Here is a 24,153-nt window from a genome sequence, read left to right on the forward strand (position 1 = left end):
TTTATATTCTTTATTAAATTTCCTTGGGTCACCCACCATTCAATTGGTCTACTTTATTTACTATACTATCCAAAAACATAATTTTAGTAAATGGTTTTCATCTTGCTTGAAACTTTACCAAGATAGATAAAATGTCAGTGTTTGGATACAGAATCTTCCTGTATTCCATTGCCGTTTCCATTTCATTGGTTGTTAAATTTGAACGATATTTCGGGTTTAAAAGGTAGGATAAGAAGCGTGCAAGAGTTAAAGTTTGATTGGATCGTTTAGCAAAGGATGAAAGTTGATTACTACTTATTTTTTTATTAGCATGAAAGGTGGTGAAACTTTTGCAAATTCTTACAACCATTAAGAGTTATATAAATTAGGTTAATTATTAACCGGTTGAGAAATAGCAATAGCTAATTTTGTTTGAAAAAAATTAAATTTCATTTGGCATCTTTATTTGAATTAGAAAATTCTACTATAACTAACAATTGATAGTTAATTTTTTTTAAAAATAAACTGTATATTATATATAATCGGCTCTTTATTTTAAAAAAAAATATAGAATTACAACATATCATTATTTAATTTTTCAACAATTTCCTGACTTGTTCCCTCGAGGGTTAGCTATTACTTGCAAGATAATATTAAACTGTAATAAAAAACAATATTTTACAATCTTAGCCTATAGTTCTTTAATTAAAATTATTTTTATTTGGGTTAAATGCGATTTATATCAAAAAAAATCGCAATTTAAATAAAAAATCCCGATTTTTGCGAACCCTAATGCATTCACATTCATTATTTAATATTTAAATAAATACTAAATAACACCATATTAGCCATTGGATTTATTAATTTTATCTTGTGTATAAAAATATAAAACAACAAAATACGATTTAAATTTATTTAAATTATTTTTAATAAGAAGTCTTTCAAAACTTTCATCCAATAAGCCAAAGCGTTTTATAGCTGCCTCTGATCTTTCTACGCTATAAACGCGTTTCACTGGAGCTGAGGAAGGTTGCAGTGTTATATTTGATAGAAAAAGATCATATTTCTGAAAATTTATCGAAATAATGATTTATCCCTTGGCTTTAAAAAATTCTATAGACAATCATCTACAGAATCCACCAATTCTTCATTAAAAAAAAGAAGAATTTCAGAATAGACTCTGTTCTTAAGCTTCTACATTTCTAGTTTTTTAAGTTTTAAATATGATACTATCTTATTTAATTATATCATTCGTTAAACCCTTGTCTAAGACCATTTGAGTTTAAATAACGAATGTATTATGGAAAAAATAATATATTCTATCATCTATGCCTAAATCTAAAAAAATTAAAATATAAATTAGTTTAATTGATTTTGATGTTATCAATCGCTTCAGTTGTTATAAGTTAAACTTGTAATTTATTTTAATTTGATTAATCATTATTATTGTCTTAAGCGTCAAATACGCCAATGCATAGCATATTATCTTCACTTTCTAGTAATGGTTTTTAAAAAATTAAAATGCTTATTTAGACCCTGTCAAGATATATCATCAATTTAAGTCAAAACTGTCAGATACATCTATCTATAAATTAATTTATAAATTTTAAGCATAATAAAATATAAACCATCAATATTAGATAGTTAGAAAGGAAGCAAACAGGTGAGTAGGAAAATAAAATCCTTTCTTTTTTTTAAATTAATGAACATAAAAAACGAACGAATTCGTTAGATAAAAACGAATTCGTTCACGACGTTCAATTGTTCAAAATTAAAGGAACGTTCAACCATGTTTTTTCAAAAAAAACGAATTTTTAGTGAACGCGTTTGTTTATAACACTAGATATCAAATATGATATTTAGACATGTAAAAATGTTTGTTTTAAATCAAAAAAATTTAAAAAAATTAAAATTCTAAAAAAAAATGTCTTTGAATTTCAAAATTTTACTTTTGTTAATTATATTAGAATAATGATAATATTCTTTCACCATTTACAAAATGATATTTTAGTACCTAAAATTTGGTTCTCAATTATATCTTCAATCCTTCGTGAGCTTACTAGACGGCTACTACAGACTGTCCCAGAAATTCACTTTTAATTTGTGCACAGATTGCTATTCTCCTCTTTTGCAAAAATTAAAAAGCCTCAATTGCCATGGGCCAGTTGAGTTAAGCCTCATTTTATAGATTTTATAAAAAATAAATAATTTCTATTGCTGTTTTATTTCTTATTTATAGGTATTTTTTAAAACCAATTTTATTTTTCTTCGATTTTTCTTATGATCCTTTTATATTTATTATTTTTTTGTAATTTTTTTATTTATATCTCAATTTTTTTTATATTGTTCTTCTTCCGTCATAGTGATCGTTTTGTGCTGAGAAAACTTAAAGAAAAAAGTAGGAACAGACCTGGCTCATTCATGATCAGACAATCTTGCACTTTCGATCGGTACCAATTAGACATCAGCGCCGGGCCGGGTTCTACCGAACGAAACAAATCCATCATATTAAGTTTGCCATACCATCATATATATTTTTTAAAGTAAAAAAAGGCAAGGGGGTGTACATCAGAAACATATTTTTCATGGCTTCTTTATTATATTAAAATAATAAAAGAAAGTATGATAAGATAGACAGAACGATAGGGCTTATAAGATTTTTGGTAAGCAAATCTTTGAAGCGTTTTTTTTAAAAAAAAATTTTCAAGGACAATATTTTGCCAGAATCGTTTTCCAGGTTAACATGTACAGAGTATCTAGGCAGTTAATTCAAACAATATTGATATTCATATAAATTAAAATGGCACAAAATTGAATACGATTTTGTCAAAATATAGGTATTTTCAAAAAGCGCTATAAATGATTTAAGCTTTAAAATATTTATTTAAAACTCGGATCAATGAAGCATAGCCCCAAAATTCAACATATAACATTTTTTTCTTATCTATTCAGATTCATTTATTTTTTTCATGCTTGTATTCAAAGCTTGTTGGAAAAGATTTAAAAATTTCGAAAATTTTATTATTTTTAATGCAATATTTTATGATTAAATTTTTTAAATATTTAGAAAATCATTTAAAAAAGTCATTCTCTATTTTCATTAAAGTTTGCGATAATTTTTCCTCTTCTGATTTTGGACAATATTTTTGAAAAAATAAATAGAATAAAGATGTCTAAATATAAGGTATTTAAAAAGAAAACAAGAACTACCACGGGGAGGGGGCATGATGCGAGATCGTCAAAAATTGAAGAGGAGTTTAATTTGGGTTTCCATTTTTTTTGTTAATTTTGATTGAGGTGGTAGGGGCTAAATCATCTTTGGCTGAAGGGATAGGGGTAGATATGGCGTTTAACAAAACTGGGATTTTAACAAGTTTATTTAAAAAATTTAAATCAATTTTAGCGCGCTTTTTATAATTTTAGAATGTACCTGATTTTGCTGAATTGAATATCTACTCTACGAATTTCAGAAAATTTTTCAATGAACTTTGACCTTCTCTTTATTTATATATAGATTTTTTGAATAGATTTTAAAGAAATACACAAAAATTAACAGCCAAATCGTTTTAAATTGATAGGGTAGGTAACTAACTATACATTACATGCTAAAATACGATTCTTAAAAAATTATATATTATTTCCAAATTGAAAAATTAAAAGAAAGAAAGAATAAAAAATTCTGTAAAAAATGATTTAAGCAGTGTTATGAAACATGATCCTGAATTTGATAGACTACGGCATATGATGTCCACCTTAAAAGTTTACTACATCACCTAATATATCCACAAGGAAAAAGAAATACATAAAATATATTACAATCCTATCCCGATTAGATTAATCGATAGTAAACAAATAAATCATTCCACTTATAAATTTGCGAAATTATTACCTTTATACTTACACAATTTTTAATTTTCACTTGAACTTTAAATGGTAGGTAACCAACCCCCTTTTAAATTTTATGAAATATGAATAAATTATGTCACGCTAAGCATTTTTTTAAAAATATTATAATATATATAGAACCATGGTTTGATGTTTTAAAAGAAAATTAAAATTTTTTTTTTTTTATCTTTTTACCAGAGTTGTTAAACGCTACTTTTAGAAGTAGCGCGCTACCGCTATCGCTATTTGTTAAAAAAAGTAGCGCACTACCGCTATCGCTATTTGTCAAAAAAAGTAGCTCGCTATTAGCTACTATTTACTTTTTAAGCTACTTTTTATAAAAAAAATTTACAAACAAATTTTTCATTTTTGGCTTGTAATGTTATTATATAGTAAATATATAAAAATCAACATTTATAAATATTAAAATATAGTTAGTTTTGATTATAAAAAAATTTATGTAATAAAAATAAATATTTATGGTAATTTGTTGCATTTTAATAATAAAATCATTTCAATATTATCATCCCCAAGTCTAGAGCGACGATCAGAAAGTATAAGTTTTGCCTTACTAAATAATCTCTCGACACTAGCACTTGAGGGTAAGGGCGTATTTAATCTTATATACATATTTTTAATATAAGATAGATTTCAATAATTTTATTTGCAAGTATATCGTATGTCTGGCATCTTATTATCATTTTGAGGACTAATGCCACATATCTTCTTTTTAAAGTCCTAGAATCTAGCTAATGGCTTGTGATTCCCAAATAAGCTCAAAAATATTTAATCAGATCAATTTATAAATATAAATAAGTTTTTACCTTCTGTTATGTGCCCAACTATCTCCCGTGGTACATATATATGATATCTCTGATAACTCTACTAGAGCATCTTTCATCATTTTAAAGTTATCTGCTATTTTATTCATTAGTGTCTGGCGGCATATAATTGTTGTATCAGGGGATAGAGTTTTAATAATCATGGTAAATGATGGATTATCAACTAAGGACATTGGCTGAACTGTATAGTATAAATTATAAAATCAACAATAACTTTATCAACCAATTTCTGAGAAATATTGTCATTTGCATTATTAATTAATTTGGTTTGAATTGAATTAGTGATGTAGAGTTGCCTATACCAAAATTATTTAGATGTTTCTCCATTTCCTTAAAACTCATGAACAGTCTTATAAAATAAATATTATTAGAATGTAAAAATGACAATTTACCTTTAGGTGTTTCTTGAGGTTATAGCTTATGATTGATTTGAGGAAATATTTTTTTTACATTTTAAACAAATAAATTTGAAACCAGTTTTGGTTATATATTTATTTAAAAAAATTTTCAAATCTAGGGAATGGGAAATTTGTATTATAGCTATTAAGAACATTTTCTTCCCTGTTATCTTCCATTTCATTAATATCATTGTCTGAATCACTCAACGATTTGGATATTCATAGGCGATGACATTTTAAATTATTAACACGTGATAGGTTTATAATACAAATGAAAATATAAATTACAAATTGAAATTATATTTCAATTTCAAAATTAAATAATAAATCATAAAAATTATAATTAATTATGATATTATATTTAAATTTTCATGTTTATACTTACATTCATTATATTTTTTAAAAGTAGTGAAGTAGCGGCTACTTAGCTACTTTCAAAAAAAGTAGCGCGCTAAAAAATTAAATAATTACAAAAAAAGTAGCCTCTATTAGCTATAGCTACCAAAAAAGTTAGCGCGCTACTTTAACAACTCTGCTTTTTACTATATTATTAAAATTATGTATTACTTTACATATCATTTTTATGTTTTGTTTTCTAATCTTGATTATTAGTCCTTAAGGAAAGATTAATTTTGCAGATTTTTTTTTGATAAAACGGAAAATGTCATTTAAAAATTTTTTTTTTGTGACAATGTGATGCAAGGCAAATGATTTCTAAATCAATTATCCTAAAATTGATATTTTTAAATATATTTTTCTCCCATAACTAAAAAATGCAGTTAACGAAAAACCCGATTTTCTAAAACCCAAAATCAAACTTAAGAAGGATTCCTCTACTTACTCCTACTTACCTAGCACCTCTGCCCATTTTAACTGTTCCCAAAGGCCATCCCTTCTTCAAAGTAATAGTTCAGAATATTCCAAAATAGGGTCGATATCTCCTACCGAAGTTACCAACGGAGTTCCCGATTTTGGTACAAATTTAACTTCAAATGTTATTAAATTGAATGTATTATCACCTAAAGATGTACAAAACGCTCAGTCGGAAAAACCTCTGAAAAAGGTTAATTCACCTTCCGTGGAAGGTATTAATCACAGGAATAGCTTGTTTTTAAACGATACATTATCATCGCAAGTTGCTCCTACAAAACAGGCCCTAACGACCAAAGAAGTATTACCAATCGTCACAACAGACTGCGCAATTTCTACGAATGTGGAGACTTTATCAAGTCCTGCTACACAAATTTCTAATGGCTACTTCATTACGACCGATGGAAGAAAATCCATCTTACACCCGGATAGTATTCATACCGATTATTCGATGTCCTCCGTAGGTATTTTTTATCCTAAAAAGTTGGAACCTTTTCCTTTAACTAATCATGTGTCATCTCCCACGACGACGGCAACACAACAAGACTTCTGGAGGTTCGAGAACTCTAACCTCAAATTTACGTCTCTCAAGCGATTGCTAACTTACTATTCCAGTCGCCAGTGTAGGGAAATCAAATTTTCTCACTGCTTACCGCCTTCCGATTATGACACCACGCCTAACTTATATATATGCAAACCTTGTATCAAGTGTCCGTCCGCTTCCTTCGACCAGCGGAATTCTGGTCTCACTTTCGATAACGATGATGATTATTTACACCCAAATGCTCTCTCCACTAAGTTCTCGAACTGTCAGGTCATGTGCATAACCCTTTCAGACCTCACCTTTCCATCCATAGACCATAAAAGAACCGACTCGCTACATAACGGCCATAATGATGCATGTATTTTGAGCAACCTTGACCCACCCAGAGTGGATAATGAGGGGCCGGTCAAGATTAAGGAAGGGTTCGAAAGTGATTCCCCAGATTATATATCCATGCAAAGGGAATATTCTCGGAATACTATAGTGGATAAATTTGGTATAATTTATGATTAAATAAATGTAGAATATAATATTTAGTTAAATCACATGACCAGTAATAGGCGTAATACCTTAATCAGATCGCCTAATTCTTACTAAATTATCTAAAATTTCTAGGTATTCTACAAGTGCTGTAAATTTATGATTAAATAAATGTCGAATATAATATTTAGTCAAATCACATGACCAGTAATAGGCGTAATACCTTAATCAGATCGCCTAATTCTTACTAAATTATCTAAAATTTCTAGGTATTCTACAAGTGCTGTAAGTAAATAGCACGATTTATTTAAAGCTTTTTATTACATTTTAATAATCTGTTTTGCCAAAAACATATTGCAATATGTGTATAAGTGTAGAATACCTATCCTATAAATTTTAGATAATATTTATCTTGAAATTTGAACACATTTTTAATTAAAAAACGGGCCATTCATTTCATGTCAATTCAATCAAAAAAGGCACATTTTTGGCCTACCTCTTTTAAAAACTGTTAAAAATTTCTGGATTTAAATAGGTAAAAAAATGAGAAAACCGTTTATTTCAGCTCGCTAGCATATCTGGTTCCGAGATATAGGGCCTGAAAGATGCGATATAATTACTTTCGAATCTTTAAAATTTTTGAAATTCTTTTATCTCAAAAACTATTTATAGTAAAATAAATATGATATATCATATTGTAGGTAAAAAGATCTATCATAAGAAAAAAATGCCTTTTATTTAGACACCTTTTTTAAATATATATATTGAAAACTTTGGAGGCACTATAGGCTCTTCCGAAATATGCAATTTTACCAAAATTTGGAAATTTAGTTTGCATAAATATATGACACTCTACGAAACTTCGATCATGGCTTAAATTTTGTCGCTAATTCACCAATAACAGGATATTTTTGTCAGAGATCTTCAGAGGTACCATTTGCATGACCTGGCCGGATTTTTTAAGAATATATTACATTTTTTTTATTTTTATAGCTAATAGTGGCAATTTAAATATTCGGTTTAAATATTTACGGCTCAGCTCGGGTATTTTTTTAAAAAATATTTTTGGCCCGGCTCGCTTATATTTTAAAAATTAAAATATGGCCCGCGCTTAAGGCCTGGCCTGCAGGTCTCATTTTTATTTTAAAATATTTCGAATTTTTGAGCCAGTCTCATTTACGGCCGACCCTTTTTTAAAATTCTTAAAATTTGCTGTAATTATTTAGATCGATAAAAAAAGCCATTTATTTTAGCTCGCTAAACACTGGTTATCGAGATACAGAGCTTCAAAGATGCGAAAAATGAAAATATCCGCACCTTTAAAATTTTTAAATTGCATAAACCTTTTAAGGCATAAATTCTATTAAAATGAATTTAAATAAAGGAGAATATATCGTTCAAACAGACTTTGCTGAAAATTAGGCTTTTGTGGTTGAAGATGAAGTACAACGATTTCACTGGAATAAAGCCCAAATTACCATTCATCCTTTTGTGAATTATTACAAGACACCTGGTAATTTAAATCATTTAAATTAAGTAATAATATCGGAATCTCTCAGTCATAATGCAATTTGCCCTTCATTTATTCTAAAAATATTTAGTTCGCTACTTAACAGAGAAATTTAAGGTCGCTCAAAAATGTTCGTCTACTTTTCAGATGGAGCAGCATCACAATATAAGAATCACAAAAATTTAATCAATCTTTACATCCATGAAGTGAATTTCGGAATAAAGGCTGAGTGGCATTTCTGGGCCTCATCTCATGGCAAATCGACTTGTGATGGAGTTGGAGATACAATCAAACGTTTAGTGGCCAGGGCTAGTTTACAAGACATGTTTTAGAACAAATAATTTGTCCTAAAGAGTTTTTTCCTATTCTAAGGAAAACATTAAAAGCATAAGATTTCTAATTTATTATTATTATTATTATTATATATATATATATATACATAAAAAAAATTTTTATTGGGAAATAAATTTCCCCTATATTATGGAAGAAAAAGAGAATCATATTAGAAGATAGATCAATAAAGTGCCACCATTACCAGAAACGCAAAAATTTAATATTTTTAAATTTCTCAGGATAAAATTGAAGTTAAATTTTATTCAAATTCAACAGAATCGCAAATATTAAATATAACATTTCACTCGAATAATAATGCAGATTTATTATGAGAAATAAATGTACATATAACATGTATCTATTTAAAATTTAATTTATTGTAAGGATTGACTCAGAATTAATATCAGTAGTATTTTATTTAATAATATATAATTATTTTTTTTCTTTTATATAATTTTACGTTTACTTATATAACATGAAAAATAATTATATATCGTAAGCCGCAGAACAGTAAAATAAACATTTATATCACAGAGCTAATATATCATTTTAAATTGGTATATTCACTTTTTTTGTTGTTAAATAAATAAACATACTATATATTAAATATATAGGATATGCATCGGTTAAAATAAAAAAAAACAAAAAAAAATATGACTCTAGCATCCGGGGGTGAGATTTTTGTAATAAATTGTTACATTATATTGGGTAAGGGATGAAATAACAGTAATTAGTACAAACAAATCATAGAAAAGGTGTGGGGAGGAGTCAATGTAGCTATTCATAATATTTTTTCATAATTATAATTTTAACTTAAAAAAAACTATAAACTACACTGGCTAATTGATATTAAAATTGTAATTTAATAATATTTCCTTATAATGGGTTAACTTTAAATATATTACAAAAGGCCTTAATAAACTAATTTATTATAATTAATCGTATAATTTCTTATTATGGATTAAATATATATTACATTTCTAACTTACAATATAATAATACACTTATATACTATGAATTGTCATACTATTGACAAAATTTTTTTTTTTTGAATAAGCAGTTCTTTGTCTTTAGTAACACACCACGCGAGCTCAGGAATATACGGCAATTGTTTTCATGCCGTGATTAATCATCAATTTTTCTTTTAATAAGCGGCTCTAGTTTCAGTAATATACCATGCGACGTCTTAAGTACCATACCATGCGAGCGCAGGAATTATACGGGGCACATTCCACACATTCCCTTTACTGTGGCTTAAAAAATTAGCATATTTATTATCCTTATATGTAAAAAGATTGTTAAAAGTTGAAAAATTTATGTTGATAACTTTTGTCTAACGACTATGAATGAACCTTCATAAGTGAATAATTTTCTGGAACAACTATTCAATTCAATGTTTCATAAATTCAAAATCATTGATAGGCAAGGATGTCACTGGATATCCAGTATCTATCATAAACGAAAATTAAAATTATTTTATCGAATAATAATAAAATCATTAATATAATTGATCTCATTTCTAAGCCTTAGATTAAACTGTATCTGTATTATCTCTTGTTTCTTGCTGCTGTTGTCAGCCCCTTTATATACATATTTATTGTCTCTCCATTCCGTATTTCCTTGCTATTTACCTCATCCTCTCTTCTCCATGAATCTTTCTCTGCACCGATTTTATTATCTGCAACTTCCGTCGATTGACATTTGACCACTATCATCAATAATGTTCAAATCCATCGTATTTTCCTCTATCAGTTTTACTTTAAGTTTTTCATTACGACAGTTGATCATGAATTGTATCGAAATAAATTCCATATTCAGCCTTGAACCACAACCTTTGAGCCGATCCAAATATTCCCAGGAAGACTCCATTTTAACTGGTTTGGAATTAAAAAGTTCAAATATTCTAGTAATCTTATTCTTTCAACTTTTTTTTGAATTACATTTGCTGATAGGATAAATTATCCAAACTGTCTATAATACTTACCGCCATATGTTTATCAATCGTCTCGAAAAGTTTATATTTTTTAGTGGCCTCAACCACAATATTTTTAGATGAACTTAAGGCCCAAAGTCTTTAAGAGCACTTTGATTTTGTAGGGATTGGCTTAGAATTAAGAATATCAGTAGTATTTTATGTAAGTAGAGTGAATAATAATATGTGATTATTTGTATATCTTTTATATAATTTTACGTTAGCTTATATAAAGAAAAATAATTATACGTATCATATATAGTCGCAGAACAGTAAAATAAATATTTATATCACAAAGCCAATATATCTTATTAAATTAACTATTTTAGTATAAAAAGTGAAAATATCCCGTTATCGGTAAGTTAGCAACAGAATTTTAACCATAATCCATAGTTTCATAAAGCGCCATCTATTTTATACAAAATACTTTAATTTTTGATAAAATGCATATTTGGGAAGATTCGATAGCGTCATCAAGGTTTTCACATCGTATATATATTTATAGTGTCTTAATAAAAGGCAATTTATTTTTTCTAAACCAATTCCTTAAAAACACAATTTTTTTTTCTTTCGTTAGACGTATAGAGATTTTTTTACAAATATGATATAATAATTTTTTTTTACTATAAGTAGTTTTTGAGATATAAACATTTTAAACAGATTCTAAAGTCGCTATTTTTCCCCTTTGAGGCTCTGTATCTCGGCAACCATGTGTGTAAGCGAGCTTAAATAAATGGCTTTCTCATCTTTTTTGCCTATCTAAATAATTCCAGAACTTTTTACAATTCTAAAAGAGGTCGGCCTAATCGTGATCTAGATGGGCCCATACTGCCAATAATACGTGAATGAAAATTAACTGATTACGTGATTTGACTGAAATATATACATATTAATTGACTGAATGGAGGCTTGATAGATAAATAAAATTATTTTATTTAAAAAACACTATAATTTAAAATTATATACATTTTCAATAAGATTTCTATATTTTTTTTCACTTTTATTAATTTTTTAATTCTCAGATGATATGCTAAAATATTATTGGCGAAGAAATTAACAAACGTATCGTTATTAAATATTATTTTTTTCCACTAACAACAATTCTTCTTTATCGTTTAATGGGGGTTTTCCAGGTTTACACGGTAAGCCAGTTTCTTCTATGATCCTTTTCCCCCACTTTTTTCTCCCCCAAAATTCTGTCTAACATGGGGGGAGGGTAGCAATGTCTCCGGGTGGCTAATTTTTGAACTGGGATAAAATGTAATCACCGTTTTCCTCAAAAGATTGTAAAAGCCACCTTAAGGTGTTGATGCCTGGAAGGACATCCGATCATAATCGCTTCAAAATTCTCATTATAATGGTCAAAAATACTAAAAAATAATTAAGGCTGTGCCTATACACAAATTTTTCTCCTATTCCGATATTTTTCAATATTATTAAAACCTATGGTAACTGATACCGATTCGATATTTAAATTTTTTATTTGCCATCTATCTTAGATTCAATGTCATAAAAATTAATATTTTCTATTCGAAAAATAACAAAACTAACTTCCATAAATTATTAAGTGTATTATGTGTTTTTTAAAATAATTTGATAATCTTATTTAAAATATCTGCAATGTTTATGTATTTATAGTTGTTAAATAAATTTTACTAATATAATTTTGATTGGTTCAAATTTCTTTAGCCCTTATTAAAAGTTCCCCAAGGAAATGCTTCTTCAATTTTCAAAAAAAAATTCTTGCCCTTTTTTAATAATTTGATATAAAGGTTCAGTCACGGTTTGGGAAATTATAAAATATTCCGTTTTAACTGTTCGATTCAATCCAAATCCCCTAACGTGGATTCTTTTTTAGAATTTATTTCGGGCGACAATAATTTTCATAATAATCTGCAATAACGATTTAAATTTGCTTAGAGGGTAATTTATTTTTGTACCTCATTAATTTTTAATTTAAAGTTTTGGATAGCCAAATTTTTATTTAGCTGAAGATTTTTTGCTTTTGGATCCTCTAGTAATAAAATTATATATAATTTACATCTGAAAAAATAATTAAATTTTTAAAATATTAATTAAAATTTATATTTTGGAATTATTTCTTACTACGTAGTTTATTTTTTACAATTTAAATATTTTTAATAGACTTTTCTCTTTCGTTGGGGTTAATAAAATGAAGTTTAAAAATTTTATTTAAAAAAAATATCTGAGACATAGAGGACAAATTTTTAGGCCCGGCTCGAATTTAATTTCCCCTCATTTTAAAGTCCGGACCGGATTTCAAACAAATATTTTGCCATGGTCGAGATTTTTAAAATAACATTTTAGTTTCTGAAACGAATAAAATTTGGTAATTCATCAAAGAAAAATAACTCGAAAGCAGTTATAAATGAAAATTTGTTTATGCTTGTGTTTATTCATACCCAAATTAGAGGTCTGCAACGGGTGGGTTTTAGACCGAGACAGGCATGCTTTCGGGTTATAACTCCGCTTATTACAGACCCCTAGCCCAAATACAAGGATGAACTAAGCGCATATAAAATGACCTGTTTATGGTCCATCAATAGACGCAGTTTGGTCAAGAAACGGGGATCGTTGTCCTTCATCAACATCTATCACACTTATTTTACATATTATAATTTCAGTAAATATACAACTTTACAATGAGCCAGTCATTTCATCTAATTGGCTACTCAATAAATATGCCACTAATTTTTAAAATCGGAATAATTTTCTGCTTATATTATTTTTAATCCAGTGAAATCGAGTGATTCTTTGATACCCGGTGTTTATTGGAACAGAGATAAATATAACAGGATTCCCGTTTCCGTTAAATGCATAGCACCTTTAAGCGACCAAACCAATTCAAAGTAATTTATTTTTTCATTCATTCACTTATATTTAATATTATTAATATGTTATTCATTAGAAAATCGAATAAAGACCAAGACTTAAGCCAATTACTCAAAATGATGAATTCATACGCCTTTTTAAATGACCCTACCATTGTCAAAATATACGCAATATGCTTGCACCCTTTAATGGTTGGTAGATATAAAAAATAAAAATAGATAACAAAATAATTAGAAATTAAGAAAAGAATATCTTTGTGGACAAGTAAAATTGATTTTTTTAATATCCAAGCAAATAAATATCGTCAATGGATCTTAAAAATTTGCTATTTTTGTTAGTCATTTCTCATTCTCTCATTTTATTGGATCTAAGGCTTGTTGTTCACATTACCTATTTTTATTGGATCTCTTATGGCTTGATTTGGGTTAGGATTTGTCTATATAATAATTTTTTGATCACATGGCCCTTAATATTTCAATTTAAAAAATTCTTCTTAGAAATTGCCGCTTCCTTAAATTTATGATTTTTTTAAAAGATGCAAAAAAATTTTTTTTAAAAAAATCTCATGAAATCTAACTTTTGATGGACGAAGTTCTTACTATATAGTTAAAAGTGCTATTTTAATATTATTCAAAAACCTTTTTTTAAATTTTTTTCTATTTTCTTCCGTTTTTTTCTCTCTCTCTCTCTCTCGAAAGTTTTCATAAATAGAATCCTTCTATGAAACTATATTTCATCCCTTCTCCTTCCAAAAATGGCTAATCATAGTTTAGTTAATTTCAGAAATATATCAATTTTTATATTACCTCGAGGCAATGTCGTATCCAGAATTTCATTTTAGAACCCGTCCAACAACGGCCGGAGTGTTGGCCAGCAATGCGTTTGGCTGGTATATAGTCATTACGGGGAGCTAATATCTCGCTTTCTTTTTTGCGCTTACACTAAATTGAGTTTTTTCTCCTGACTTACAAGACTTAAATCATGATAGGTAAATAAAGAGGTGATATAATTGATGTTAATTCCAATTGTTCTATCCACAAATGGTTATTTTTAAACTCAAACTTATATTTGAAATTCTATCAAGCAATAAAATATAGGCATTTTTAAATGAACTAAAAGAATTTCCCTTTCTTAGAAAAAATCTATATAGAAACTTTCAATATGTCTCCCTGGAACCCAGTTATATCAGTTATCTTTTATACCAATTCCACACTAATAAATTTACGTCTTGTCTTATATATATATACCTCATCGTGGATATTTGTTGATATGTCATGTTTTTAACAATAATAAAAAAAGAAAAATAAATAATAATATTTAAAAAAAAGAATTATTTTTACCATAAAGTAACCTATGATTTTTTAATTTAATAGTTTGTTATATAATTTTATTAACACTGCGAGCGACTGTTAATGATTAACACTGTAAAACGATTGTTTTTTTATTTCATGTTAAATTAATATTATAAATTAGGACGATGACTAGTTGATAATAAAAAGCATAAAATATAATTCATATTTTAATTCACTCGGAATATTATGCGATGCTCTTTATTATTAAGATATAATGATAAAACTAATAAAACATATTTATATCCAGACGCTATGATTATTAATGATGAATCTAATAAAAGATATCTATATAAACTATATATCTCTCACCAATTCTTCAATATTAGTATGGCTCAAGGTCAATTATATAAAAAAATTTTTCTTTAAAACTTAGCTTCCCAACTCTACCGTTATGGTTTATAAAACATTAAAACTTCTCCCAATCCATCTTATCATAATGCTAATATATAACAACAAATATTTTAAGGAGGGTAGTGAGTGAACAAAAAGAAATCGCTTAATGACCAAATTTATCAAACAAGAAAATTATCCTATTTTTTAAAGGCTTAAATTAGGCAAGTTGCTCTAATTTTTAAAAAACTCACTTATGTGTCAATTTTTTTATTTTACAATATTTTAAGGTATTTTTGTCATTTTTTAAAACAATTTTAGGTTGTAACCGAACCTATGCCTCTAGGCCCATGGGACATCTACTTACAAAGCCACGCTTCCACTCTAGACATCTGCGAATTGCTCGAAGCCTGCAGTTCCATCTCAAAGGCCCTTTGGTACTTGGAGGAAATCAAACTGCCTCACGGCCAGATAAGACCGGCCAATATATATGTCTACCCTAAAAATGATACTAATACTTCTTCCTCATTCAATACTGCCTTATGTTCTGGTTCAGGAAAATTCGGGATTAAATTATCGGATCCACTCATTGTTTCCTCTTCTGCTTCTACTAATTGCAGACGGGACTACAAAGGTTTATTTCATATATTGTAAAACATTTATGGTATTTAATAGTGCCCTGGTTTTCTTATATTCATTATATATTCCTTCGCAGATATTAATATAACCATTTTATAAGGAAGGGTGATGCCTAGATTTATAGATTCCACTCATGTCCCTATTGACATGTATTTAATGCCCATTTCACTTTATACTATTTGGTAAACATAGTCTATTTTATTATTGTTTTTTGATTAATAAATGGTATCATTTATGTATACAAAATTATATTTTATTTACATTTAATTATTGGACTATCATATCAACATTGAGATATAAACCGATACCCGGAATAAGGGCATTTTTGCGTTCTTTTTTCGTTCTGGTGTCAAAAAATTGTTCCGTTTCAGCTTTCGAAACTTTCCGGAACGCTTCTAGAAAAATATCGAAATATATTTTTAAAATTTATATATTTTAATTAATCTTTATTTAATCACTAAATGAATCAATTATTTATATCGAAGCAATAATATATTTTCTAAAAGATTATAATTTATATTGGTTTTTTATGGTGTTAATATAAATTTGAATGTCGAAAAACAACGATTAACAATTACCTGGCTACATGGAGTTGCTAATTCGATTTGGACCGATTCATACAGGATAGGATAATTTATTTTATTGGATTCCTAGTATTCTAGCTTTTGATTTATTTAAACGATCCGCTCGAAAATTTTTTATTGTTGATAGAATTGATTATTTATTATAAAAAAAAATTGTAAAAGAATATAAAAGGAATTTGCACCTGGTTATATGGATTATTATTTTTTATTTTTTTAATTATAGAAATAAATAATAAATTTATATATTTTTAGAAACGGTCCGGGAAGATTTCGAATTACTCGTTCCTTTCCATAAATTTACTCAAAGTTTCATTCTATGTCCCTGTTATAAACCAATAGACAAAATAATAAACTTCAATAATCTAAAACCCGTTAATCTTGTTTTTTTTTATTCATTACTTATAAGTTGTACTACTTAAAATAAAAAATAACGCCGGTTTTTGCTTTCCGGATGCAATGCTGCAATATTAAAACTTTATTAAGATAGGATGAAATATTTTATTTATTGTCATGTATAATATTAAATATATATATAATTGCGCCTATTAACTAGGCTTATTTTTAGATAGGTTGAATACAAGAGCTATAGCATAAACAAATTTACCATCTTGATTCAAAGATGAATATAGTTAGGTCAAAGGTTAGAGACGTCTCCTTTAGATTTAATGACTACTAGGTATTGTCTCGAATGGCAGCTCTAAGATACTTAATTTTTCCAAATACTTTTAATTTATTAGAATGGAATGATTCATTTGCCTTGTGTATTACATTATTATGAATACTCTCAAGTTCCAATACAAACTTAGACCTAGAGTCTAAAATAACTTTTGACCAGGTCCGATCTGTATTTTTTTGCGAAAAAGTATCGTTCTTTTGGTTAACTGGTAATAGATATTTTTTTAAGAGATTTTATCTTAGTATCATTAAACTAAACTGTTACGGTATAAAATTTATAACCCAAAAAATAAATCATTCTTTTGGAGGTAGAAGATAAAGTCTATTTTTGTCGTTTCTCTCAATTTTGAGTTAAATGAATAAAATTTGATCCGCGATCTTCTCTGATAATTCATTGCAAACTGCGTTTATCCCTGAATACCTTTGGCTTTGAGGCTATTGAAAGCAGATTTGACGGGATCAATTAATTTTTTAATATTTTCTTTGCTTAGGTGTAGTTTTTCATTTAAGGTTGTTTAAGCCATTCTTTCTTCATGTAAATCAAGAATTTTCTCCCAGGTAATTGGATTAATTGGAATTCTATGAGTCATTTGAAATTAAAATTTAGACATAATTTTGAAAAACTAAAATTTAACCTTGTTTTTGTAGATGTTCAAAAGCAGACAATCTTACCCATTCTAACATTAGGTATGACCATTTAAAATAATGACTAAAACATGAAATTTAAAAACGGCGTTATTTTTGAAATAAATTGGGTTATAACTTAGAAATTAGCCATCCAAAATAGATTATAAAATCAAACCTTAAATTACCAATTAAAATCATGTAGGTCAAAATATAACTACCATAGTTTGGTAAAAGAGACAAAATGTAAAATCGGCGTTATTTTTTAATTTGGGTATACCTTAACAAGTTATTTAACAAACACGTTTTAATAATAAATTAAATTGTTTTTTTTTATTAAAGCAGGAGAAAACGATACGGGTTCGAAACAGACGAAAAACACCGAAATTCCACTTAAAAATATTGCATCCTCTAGGTAAAGTATATAAATAAAAAATTTTTGTTAATAATAATTAATAAATTACTTTATTCGAAATAGGACAGGTTGTTACTATGTTATGTTAATATATACTAGATTCCGGTCTAAAATAAAGATTTGGGCTCGGAGTTTTTATAGCAATTATTTATTATTAAACAAAAATAATTTCTATGTAATAATTGCTGATTTTACATTTAATTAACTTTGAGATGCAAAAATTTGACACCCTTATAAATAATCAATCATTAAAGAAACAACATAAATGTTAGGCCAGTGGTATAGCGCGCGGGGTGCATCTCCAAAATTAGATTTAGATACCGCCTAATTTTGGTTCTTATACATTTATTTTGATTTCCTTTTTTAGTTAATTATTTAGATTTTGGTCTAAGTTAATTGGGTTTTTTAAATGAGCGCCAATAATCTTAGCGCTACCTAGATTTTTGAACTGTATCAATTAGGGAAATCATATTTATGAAATATACGAATTTTAAAAGATCTCTCATACACTTAAAGAGATGAGAGACTACCATATATTTATATTATTATTTTTTAAAAAAGTTTACCTTACATCCCCCCCGAACAATTCTCCCGCACATTTCTTTTAAAAAATCATCCATCCCACACCTCCGACGTATGGGCCTTCGGAACTACAATATGGGAGACCCTGAATTTCGCGCGAGTCGACCCATATATTGAGTTGCTTCCTAAAACTTCGATGGAAAAGGGAAATGGAGAAATAAGGGAGAGGTCTTTTAAGAGAAGGATAATTGAAGGTTTTATAATTTTTAGCTTGATCTGATCTCTTGAATCGATCTTTTAATAGGTAAACGGTTACCTCAGCCAAAAAACTGCCCAGATCAATTGTATTATGTGATGCTAAAATGCTGGAATAAGGACATCAATCTTCGAATCAAAATACAAGAACTGGTATGCACGGACAATTTTTTTATTAAGAGAGAAAGAAAGAAATAGAAAATAATAAAGAAAATGATAATTTTTTTTTATGATAGGTAAGGGATGTGCACCAAATATTTTATTCCGTCTTAAACTCCCGCGTTAAAACCTTGAAAAATGGTCTCCACTTATTTGACAACCAAATAGGTCCAAACATCGCATTTTTTCCGCGCGATTACTCGTTCGCCGATCAGAGTAATACATACGATACCCTGCTAGGCGAAGAATTCTTACTTGTCGACCCCGTAACCTCTAAAAAAGATGGCGACGGGGATTATGTTTACAGCCCCAAAAAGGTCGAATTTATTTTGGGAGGTACATTTAAATAATTGCCAAATCGAATTTATAATATTGTTTGCTACTAAGATATGATATTAATATTTTTTATATCCATGGAACCTCAATAATTAAGAAATTATATTTAGTCTTAAGGATATCCTCGAACAAGAAATGACAATTATTTTTATAAATAATTTAAATTTTAAAAGTCAAAACTATAAAAATTGAGAAATAAAAATAACTGTCTATTTTCCTCTAATACTTGTCCCTTAATATAATTATTTACTATTTTTAAATGTAAAAAAAATGGTTCAATTTTTTATTAGGAAGTAAACTGCTAAATATCTAATAAAAAGGTAATACGAATAACGACACAACTGTCAATTCCAAGAAAAAAATGCAAAATGACCGAAAGTTTATGATCGAAAGTAAAGAATCGGGAGAAAGGTTACAATTCGGATACTGTTTCTGAAAAATTTAATATTTTCATTATAAATACGGGAATGATTGGTTTAAAAAATTGGAAATAAAAATAATCTAGCCCTTAATAACTTGCCAGGGAAAATGCATAATTTTTCTATAAAAAAATGGTAGATTTCAATTAAGAAATTAAAAACCAGGTCCATTCAAATCAGAAACCTGCAAACCCGACCCTAAGCTCGGCCCGAATACACGGGTCAGGCCGTATTTTAATTTTTTTAAATATACCCGGGCTGAATTTTTTTTAAAATAATATACCCAGGCCGGGCTATATATTTTAAATCGCTATAAAAATAAATATAATATATTTTTAATAAATCCATGCCGGGCCGAAATTTTTTTCAAAATAATCCTCTTTGAAATATAAAATCTGGGCCGGGCTGAAATAAAATATTTAAAAAAAATCTGGACCGGGCCATGCAAATGGTACCCCTGCAGGTCTCTGATTTAAATACAATATATAAGCTTGATTTGTCCCATTTAAAAATAGGTAGAATTATTGCTCAATTGAAATTATAAAAGTTCGTTCAAGTTAAACCTCGGATTACTTCTGGTTCTTGTATTAAATGAACCAAAGATCATTTCACCGATCCTGTCCGGGAATTTTTTCCCAATAGAATTTTCATATTTATAAAATTTTAAAACTGATCTCCAAATACTTAGTTATTAAATTGTATATTATTATAAAATATCTTATATTTTCCTTATAGATCTTGCGGACAAATGACATCCCCTTCTTACTTTAATCCATCTATCCCTTGTTCCGAGGACAATTACGTATTCGATCATCATTTTTATGCAATGAATCCCATGATTGAATCAGATGCTCATTTAACTTCCTTGTCACTTGATACCATTCAAAGGGGTTACCATTTTCAACTTTCTTTGAATTTTTTATTATTATTATAAAGCTTCATCACAATATTTCTTCCTATACTATATATAATTTTTTAAATTAAATTTAAACATACATTATTATAAGGTTTTGGCCATGCCAATGATGACATCTATATCTACCAACCACGGCCGCGTTTTTCATTTGGTAAGAAAAATTGTTTTAGGGAAAGATCTTTTAGCAATAATACTAATAATAATACTCAACAACGTAAATTTTCCACTAATTCAACAAATTCTTCCGATATTGATAATAATTATCTATTGGACGATCAGGAACTGCTCTTGTCCCTTTATCATCCTTCGCCAAAGCGCCCTTCATCCCTTTTACCCTTGAAAAGAATCTCGTCCAGGAATTTACGGTGTAGATCTTCAAAATTAGGTAAGCCCTTGATAGGATTAGAGATGAAGGTAATTATACCTGATGACCTTGGCGGTGAGCAATATAATGATGATAATTCCTCTCTGAATATGACGGAATCTACTTACGTTTTTGATTATAGGAGTCCATTGCCTAAAAATGACGAATCTTTCGAAAGCAAATTAAAGGCTCACGGTAGTTTGACTCAAAATTTAAACTATTTGGCCGAAGATCAAGTTCGAAAAGATTATAATTCTTACGATTTCGATAAATTTAACGATTTCAATCGATTTGAATCTCAAGAGGGCCATGGCAAAGATAGTAATATAGACGATAATAAGGTCGGGCAGATCGAATCACTCCCCAAAATCTCGAAATTTAGAAAAACCAAGGGTAACGGCGGTGACCTTGAAACGAATAAACTAAACGTCAAATCTATCGCTTCTGTCAATAAACTTAACACAACCTTTACAAAAACGAACCAGGTAGCCACAAAGTTTTTCCAAAAAATCTTTTCCACTACAACGACGAAATTAATAAAATTGGCTAAACTTCCCCAAACTCTTTTACCTTCGATAATTAACGTTGAAACTTGCAAAGGAACACCGTCCGATGGCTCTATTACTGCAGCTGACGGGATAGGCGGTTACAAAATAGCTGATAGTAAAGAAGAGATGGAGCATGGTAGGAAGGAACTTGTCTACGATAAGTCGATTAATAAGAATGAGATAGATAAAACAGGCGATTATCTTGGGGGCAGTAGTGTGGATTCCTACAGTGTTAACAATATAAGAGATCAATGGATTATTGATGAGAAGAAGGAAATTAAATACTTTAGGAAGCTGGGTGAAGTAATAGCTGCTTTAGAATTTTTTTTCATCTTACTTTTAAGTGCCCCAAAAAACTAAAATAATCTTTTCCAATCTTGTTTCATGTATTACATAATTTAGTTTTTTTTACCTTCTCAATTTATTCCTTAAAATCTACTTTGGGATAATCACAAATTTTAATTTTAAGATACTCAATAGGTTTAAAACAAATATATCTATTTAAAAATCTTTATAAGGTCTTTTTATGATCCTAAATAATTGGAATTAGCACTAATTTGGACTGACGATTCATATATGCATTTCGGTGCATATAAAGCAGAGTTCCATGGCCGCTACTTATTTTTAAAAACATCTGGAGCGATTATTTTCATAAATTTGGAGAGAGAGTGGGAACTAGCCCCTTTTTTGGAATAAGCGCCATAATTTTATTGCATAAATTGTTTAAAAAATAATGTTAGATTTCTTGAATACAATAAAAATAATATATATTTATTTTGATATATACAACTATTTAATTAAAAGTTGAACCGAGTTGTTATTTATTTATCTTTTTGCCATTTTTTAAATTCAAATTATAAAATATAAAAATCACGGAAAACTATATCATGTTATTAACAGATATAGAAGATATTAATATGGATTAAATAAAATTTCCATTCTAAAAATAATATTTTTCTTTTTTAAAAGAAGTTAAATGTTTGAGTATAAAAGTTGTAAGATGGATATAGCAACTTGTGGATTTCGATGATATCATGACCAGAGAAGAAAGTTGTGATTATCTACCACAACATTCACGCTGTGTCTGCTAAAATATCAATTTAGGGCCCACCGTTGATGTGGAGAAAGCTTTATAAAATAGATAATTAAAAATTATATCCCAAAGCTCATTTCAAACGTGAGTCCTTATAAAGAAAATCTATCAGCAATGGCTGATAATATAATAAAAATATTGAAGATATTTGATATGTTCAAATACTACAATATGGTATTCATATTATGAATTCAGGTAATGTTAGATAAAATATGCAAAAAACGTAAAAATCTTGATAATTTATGCCATAACATATAAGACTTATACGCTTTAACTCAAGAACGTAAATGTAAAGAATATAGCCAAATAAATATCAATATCGTTGTTTTTTTTTGAAATGAATAAATTTCAGGTTAAGGACTTTTTGGTAAAGATCTTGAAAGTGGGCTTCATTTTAGGTTTTATAATTTTAACTATTTCTAAACTCTTCAAAATAAAAGTATTGTGCAACCAACCTCTTATAGAGTCTCTTATATATGCGGCATTGATAAAAGTTTTATAATTTTATAATATAAGTCATTATTTATTATAACTTTATTGCAGATTTTAAACTGTTTATAATGATGATATTATCCATCCCGTGTTCAATCGAATTGGGAATAGATAAGCAGAGATCAAAATAGGGAATTAAAAATAAATAAATTAATATTATTAGAAAACAAATTCCTAATATAAAAATACGTACAATTACACAGAAAATATCTCCAATGATTTAGAAGATTTTTTTTGTTTCAATCGAACAGATTATTATGAATATAATATACCTAACAGATCTTTTTAATAAACAATACCATAATAAATATATTTGGTAATTATAACGATTCAAAAAATAGTTTTATAAAATACAATCTTCTGTTGAGCGCCGCTTCTTTAGGCTTACTAAACAGATTGTGGCGAAAAGAGTGGCGACTTGTCAAATTTAAATTTAGAAAATTTGCTCTTTTTAAAAGCAAATATGAGATTATAAAAAATTTATATTATTCAATTTTTTTCAGGTTGTGTACTTTATATAATGAAAATTTAAATCAAAAGAAGGCTAAAACGCGGCGTTCCTTTTAATAAAGTGGGAATGCGCTTTTTCTAAAGCGGCCTTGTTAAAACTAATTAAAAGTATATATACATTGAAGTACACCACCATTGAAAGACAGTTATACGACATTTAGGCTAAATAATATCAAATGGCGTCTTTTATACCCAATACTATGGGTTACGCGGACTTCAATGTCTGTATACTTTTAATAAATGAATTGTCAGTA

At 28.0% G+C, this 24,153-nt stretch overlaps 1 protein-coding gene across 1 annotated transcript in view; it reads left to right on the forward strand.

Annotated features, from left to right (window-relative positions):
* The window catches only part of LOC135923372 (uncharacterized), a 37,536-nt gene that overhangs the window by 2,696 nt on the left and 10,687 nt on the right, over positions 1-24,153 (forward strand). Inside the window, exons 3-16 of the mRNA XM_065458076.1 lie at positions 1,991-2,148; positions 2,343-2,491; positions 5,884-6,078; positions 6,130-7,014; positions 13,572-13,683; positions 13,743-13,857; positions 15,670-15,982; positions 18,213-18,285; positions 18,847-19,061; positions 19,112-19,215; positions 19,299-19,557; positions 19,878-19,968; positions 20,712-20,866; positions 20,984-22,107. Coding sequence (XP_065314148.1) covers positions 1,991-2,148; positions 2,343-2,491; positions 5,884-6,078; positions 6,130-7,014; positions 13,572-13,683; positions 13,743-13,857; positions 15,670-15,982; positions 18,213-18,285; positions 18,847-19,061; positions 19,112-19,215; positions 19,299-19,557; positions 19,878-19,968; positions 20,712-20,866; positions 20,984-22,107 — 3,948 coding nt within the window. The remainder of the gene's footprint in view (positions 1-1,990; positions 2,149-2,342; positions 2,492-5,883; positions 6,079-6,129; positions 7,015-13,571; positions 13,684-13,742; positions 13,858-15,669; positions 15,983-18,212; positions 18,286-18,846; positions 19,062-19,111; positions 19,216-19,298; positions 19,558-19,877; positions 19,969-20,711; positions 20,867-20,983; positions 22,108-24,153) is intronic.

This window comes from Gordionus sp. m RMFG-2023, chromosome 1, assembly GCF_954871325.1.
Source record: "Gordionus sp. m RMFG-2023 chromosome 1, tfGorSpeb1-WG-v2, whole genome shotgun sequence".
Lineage (NCBI taxonomy): Eukaryota > Metazoa > Nematomorpha > Gordioida > Chordodea > Parachordodidae > Gordionus > Gordionus sp. m RMFG-2023.